Genomic DNA, 5,566 nt, shown 5'->3' on the forward strand with positions numbered 1-5,566 from the left:
CATACATAACCACCGACAAAAGCAGACGTGTTTCACTGACTATTACATTGGCGACGAAGGCAAAACGGATCTGCGTACGAAAAAGGAAAAGAAGAAATCATAACAACGCATTCACAACAGGAGTAAGTATAAAATGGAAATCGGCGTAAAAGTGAAATTTTCCGCGATAAATAAGTTGATATCGGCGAAGAACGAAATTCTGAGCGATAAATATGTTGAAATTGAAATTGATTGTTCGAACGATGGAACAACAAAAGGGCGTCTGTGAAATGGAGCCAGTGCACGATGGATGGTGCATTGTTTATTTCGAAATAAACAAATGAAATAGCGTCTGTTCAAGTAAAACTGATAGAGCTGTGAAATATGTTGAAATTGTCGCTTGAATTGTGAAATATGTTGAAATTCGCGACTGAAATAATGCGTTGATGGCATGAACATGGAAAAGGGTTAAAAAAAAAAAAGAGAAAGCGGTTGGAATTGCGTTGCGATCGAAAAGAAGAAGAAGAGAATGAAAATCAGAGACAAAACAAACGAACAAACGATCGGCACAGTTTGCCACGAGAGCGAAAGAGATGGAATAATGACTCTACTGAGCGACGCCACCAGACGCGCGAAAACATGTTGTGTGCGTGTATATCAGAGATAGCGGTAAACAATGCGATGCATTGTTACACTGTATCTGAGCACACTGAGACGTTGATGACACATTTGCATGAGATTTTGTTGATTGAGAACAAGCGACCGTCGCATCGGTGATTCATTATGTGAAACCAAAGTGAAAAAAAAAAAAAAAAAAAAAAATTTGTTGAACCAAATATCGAATGTAATGTTGTCGTGAATTATGCTGATGTTTTGTTTATGTATTTCAGACATGCAGCGAACACGAATGACAGATGGACCTCCGCCGTTTGAATTCAAGACTGATGGAAATTGCGGCGGTGATTGGAAAATTTGGTTGCGTGGCTATGAAATTTTTGCACAAGCAAATTCGATGGAGAACGCCGAAGAGAAATTGAATTGGATGTTGCACTATGCCGGTCCAAAAGTTCAATCGGTCTATTATTCATTGCCTGAAAAAGAAACTGTTGAGATTGCACAAAAGGGTCCGTTGGCTACGGGTTACGTTAAAGCTCAGCCACAGGATGAATATGAGCAAGCAGTGGCTAAGCTATGTGAATTTTTCGAACCGAAACAGAACATTTCGTACGAACGGCATGTGTTCAGAACGTTGAAACAAAGCAAAGGCGAACGAATTGATATGTTCATAATGCGGTTGCGTGAGCAAGCCGAGCGCTGCGACTTTGGCGATCAGCTCGATGGAAACATCCGCGATCAAATCACAAGCGGTTGCCATTCGGATGTGTTGCGACGCAAAATATTGGAACGTGGTGATGACGAGTTGGAACGGATTGTAAAGATGGCACGAATTTTCGAGGTAGTCGCTAAACAACAGAAAACGTTTGAGAAAGAAGCAACGTTCACAGACACCAATTCGGTGGCAGCGGATGAACAAAAAGAAGAAGGTGTGTGCAATATCAATTCGAAACGAAAGTTCACGGGCCGTCGAAATGTGATACCGAATAAACGCACGAATTTTGGTATTGTGTGCGGTCGATGTGGAACGAAAGGCCACAAGGCATCTGATGATAATTGTCCGGCAAGAGGAAAAACATGCCATCACTGTGGTCGGAAGGATCATTTCTCTCGGTGCTGTTTTCGCCGTGAATCGGGTGGCCAGAAACGTTTTGTTGGCAAATGGAAAAGTGATGCATCGAACGATGAACAATCGAGCAAGAAAGTAAAGCCAGAAGATGTGCACGTGATTGAGACCGAATCAAAGTTCAATGAAAAGGGCATTGGAAACGAATATGATGACATTTTCATGATGGATTCCGATGATGATGCCACGGGCGAAAAGTACAACAAAATGTGGGTGACAATTGGCGGTATCGATGTTGAAGTAATCGTTGACTCGGGTACGAAGCGAAACGTTGTTGACAAAGCGTCGTGGCTCGATTGGAAAGCCAAGAATATTGTCACTACACACCGGCAAAATGAAGTTGGCATTAATTTCAGAAGTTATGGTGCACACACATTGAAGTTCATCGGAATGATCGAAGCAGTTGTTAAAACGGCAACGAGCGAGAAATTGGCCAAATTTTATGTTGCAAATGAGCCTGGAGAGGTGTTGCTCGGGTATCGGACCGCCAAAGCACTGGGAATACTGAAAATCGGAGACAATGTTGAGCCGAAAAATGTGAGCAATGTCAATGCGATCGATGCGAACGGAACTGACCGGAAGCCACTTGGAAAAATCAAAGGTGTGACGATTGATATTCCAATACTGGCCAATGTAAAGCCTGTAGCTCAGCCATACCGACGAGTACCGGTGGCATTGGAAAAACTGGTGGATGAACGAATTGAACAAATGGTTGGTCAAGGAATTATCGAGCAAGTGCATGGCGTGTCTAAATGGGTGTCTCCATTGGTGGTTGCACCGAAAGGCGAAAATGATGTACGTATTTGTGTTGACATGCGGCGTGCCAATTTAGCGGTAGAACGAGAGAATCACCCGCTACCCACAATGGACGATTTTCTACCACATCTGAGTGAGGCCAAATGGTTTTCGAAGCTTGATGTAAAGCAGGCGTACCATCAGGTTTAGTTGCTTTATTGCCTTGCCGGCCTGTCACGTTTGATTTTGTTTATCATAAAACATAAAATAGACATTTGGCGTTCGAAAGATATTTAAAAAAAAAAGAAGAAGAAGAAAGAAATAAAGAAATGGAATTTTAATGTAAAGAGAGGAAAAGAGAGAAGAATTTCTATGAGTATTTGAAAAAAAAAGAAAATTAAAAATAATAATAAGGAAAAACGGAATGTCTATTTATTATGATTTTGTGTGGAAATTGAAAGAAAGAGAAGTATCGCTTTTAACTGAAAGTTTGTAAATTTGTTTTAGGTGGAAATTTCCGAACAGTCACGAGAAATAACAACATTCATGACCAGAAAAGGACTGTTTCGGTACACCCGTCTCATGTTCGGCATAAATTGTGCACCGGAAATATTTCAAAAGTTGATGGAACAGATTTTAAGCGGCTGTGAGGGTGTGTTGATCTATATCGACGATATAGTGGTTTTTGCATCAACAAAAGAACTACATGATTTACGACTTAGAAAAGTTTTTGATCGCATTCGTCAATTCGGTATAACGCTAAATAAAACCAAATGCAAATTTGGCGTCACAACAGTCGAATTTTATGGCCATATCTTATCAGAATCGGGCATCAAACCGAAGGAAGATAAAGTCAAAGCGGTGAAAGAATTCCGACCACCTAAGAACGCGGAAGAGGTTCGAAGTTTTATTGGATTGGTCAACTATGTAGGAAAATTTATCCCGAATTTGGCAACGATTAGCGAGCCATTGCGCCGGCTCACAAAGAAAGGAGTGCGATTCGTTTGGGGCCGAGAACAACAACTAGCTTTCCATGCATTTAAAGACAGATTGGCCGACACTGTGACACTCGGATATTATAACATAAAATGTCGAACGCAACTCGTAGCTGATGCTAGCCCAGTCGGATTAGGTGCGGTTTTAACACAAATCCAAAAGGGAGAAAACCGAATCATAGCATACGCGAGCCGTAGCTTGACCGAGCCGGAGCTTAACTATGCTCAAACGGAGAAGGAAGCACTTGCCTTGGTATGGGCCGTCGAACGTTTTACATATTATTTGTATGGACGTGAATTTGAACTAATCACGGACCATAAGGCACTCGAAACGTTGTTCGCACCGAAATCAAAACCATGCGCACGAATTGAACGATGGGTGATGCGATTGATGTCGTATAAATTCAAAGTAATATACAAGCCCGGAAAAACAAACATTGCTGATCCACTATCACGATTACTGAGGCAGATGAACATACCAGCAATAAGGGATAGCGATGAAACTGAGCAATACATTCGATGGATCGTGGCACACGCCGAACCGAAAGCAATCAAACTAGATGAAATTTCTGAGGCATCAATGAATGACAGTGAAATTCAAGCAGTCAAAGAGGCGTTGTATGAGGGAGAATGGTCGAATTCGGCATCGGCATTCAAACTTTTTCGTTTAGAGCTATGTTTTGCTGGTAATATTTTGTTGCGTGGAACACGAATTGTTATGCCACAAATTTTTCGCGGAAAAGCACTGGAACTAGCTCACGAAGGCCACCCCGGCATGACTGTAATGAAGCGCCGATTGAGAGCAAAAGTGTGGTGGCCGAAAATGGACATTCAGACAGAGGAATATGTTAAGAAATGCCGTGGGTGCCTGCTGGTTAGCGCACCATCCGCACCTGAACCGCTTAGAAGAACTGAATTGCCGTCGGCACCGTGGCAACATCTAGCGATCGATTTTCTCGGACCATTGCCATCAGGTCACTACATATTTGTAGTTATTGACTACTATAGTCGATTCAAAGAGGTGGAAATTATGACGAAAATTGATTCGAGTGAGACCATAAAACGACTTGAACGCATTTTTGCTCGGTTTGGATTGCCACTGTCGATACATGCAGATAATGGTCGTCAACTCGTAAGCGAGGAATTCAAACAATATTGCCGGGTGAATAATATCACTTTGATCAGCACCACACCTTACTGGCCACAGCAAAATGGGGAGGTTGAGCGTCAAAACCGTTCGTTGTTGAAGCGATTATCCATCTGCCAGAGCGAAAAAGGAAATTGGCAAGATGATCTGCAAAAGTACTTACTAATGTATCGGTCAACCCCTCATTCGACGACATTGAAAACACCAGCAGAATTAATGTTCAATCGGAATATTCGTGACAAGTTGCCATCGATCGATCAACATATTGGAAGAGGAGACAATGAAGTGAGAGATCGAGATGCGGAGATGAAACAGAAAGGAAAAGAATATGCCGACCGCAAACGTCATGCTCAAGCAAATGATCTCAAAGAAGGAGATGAGGTGATAGTAAAAAGACAAATTGTGTCGAACAAGCTTGATACTGCTTTTGAGCCGGTTATTCACACAGTAGCCAAGCGCATGGGTTCGGAAGTGATCGTGGTACATTCCGGCACAGGAAAACAATACCGGCGAAATGTAGCGCATGTGAAAAAGATTCCCGAGCATTCCGAGATCCCTTTACAGCCTCCATCATCGGCAATCGAATCAACGCCGCCAGCTGAAACATCACCGTCATCATCGACACAGCAATTGCGACCAGCGACCAGAACATCGTCACGAAAACGCTCGACGCCCAGCTACTATCAGGATTTTGTGCAACCAAAGCAATTCAAGAAGATGTAACACCGGAATGAAATTACATTGCATTTACCGATTTCAACTTATTCATTTTACTAAATTAAATTAAATCAATTTAAAAAGAAGAGAGTAATGTAGTGTAGTGGCAACACTGGTTGCCGACAACATGAGAAATGTCACTGTCAATAAAGAGTAGTTCATACATAACCACCGACAAAAGCAGACGTGTTTCACTGACTATTACAGATACCAATACGGTGTTCCTGATAATTTCCAATATGGCAATTTTGC

At 42.1% G+C, this 5,566-nt stretch overlaps 1 protein-coding gene across 1 annotated transcript; it reads left to right on the forward strand.

Annotated features, from left to right (window-relative positions):
• The first annotated feature begins 3,079 nt into the window (after positions 1 to 3,079).
• On the forward strand, positions 3,080 to 5,320 carry LOC129571218 (uncharacterized protein K02A2.6-like). The gene has a single exon (XM_055450989.1). It carries the CDS (start codon positions 3,080 to 3,082, stop codon positions 5,318 to 5,320), a length of 2,241 nt encoding a protein of 746 aa, XP_055306964.1.
• The last annotated feature ends 246 nt before the right edge of the window (positions 5,321 to 5,566 follow it).

This window comes from Sitodiplosis mosellana, unplaced genomic scaffold (assembly GCF_009176505.1).
Source record: "Sitodiplosis mosellana isolate CC-2019 unplaced genomic scaffold, AAFC_SMos_1.0 Smas_scaffold_1677, whole genome shotgun sequence".
In the NCBI taxonomy this organism is placed as follows: Eukaryota; Metazoa; Arthropoda; class Insecta; order Diptera; family Cecidomyiidae; genus Sitodiplosis; species Sitodiplosis mosellana.

Coding starts and splice junctions, on each gene's coding strand:
- LOC129571218 (XM_055450989.1), top strand. CDS start 3,080: ATGGAACAGATTTTAAGCGGCTGTGAGGGTGTGTTGATCTATATCGAC.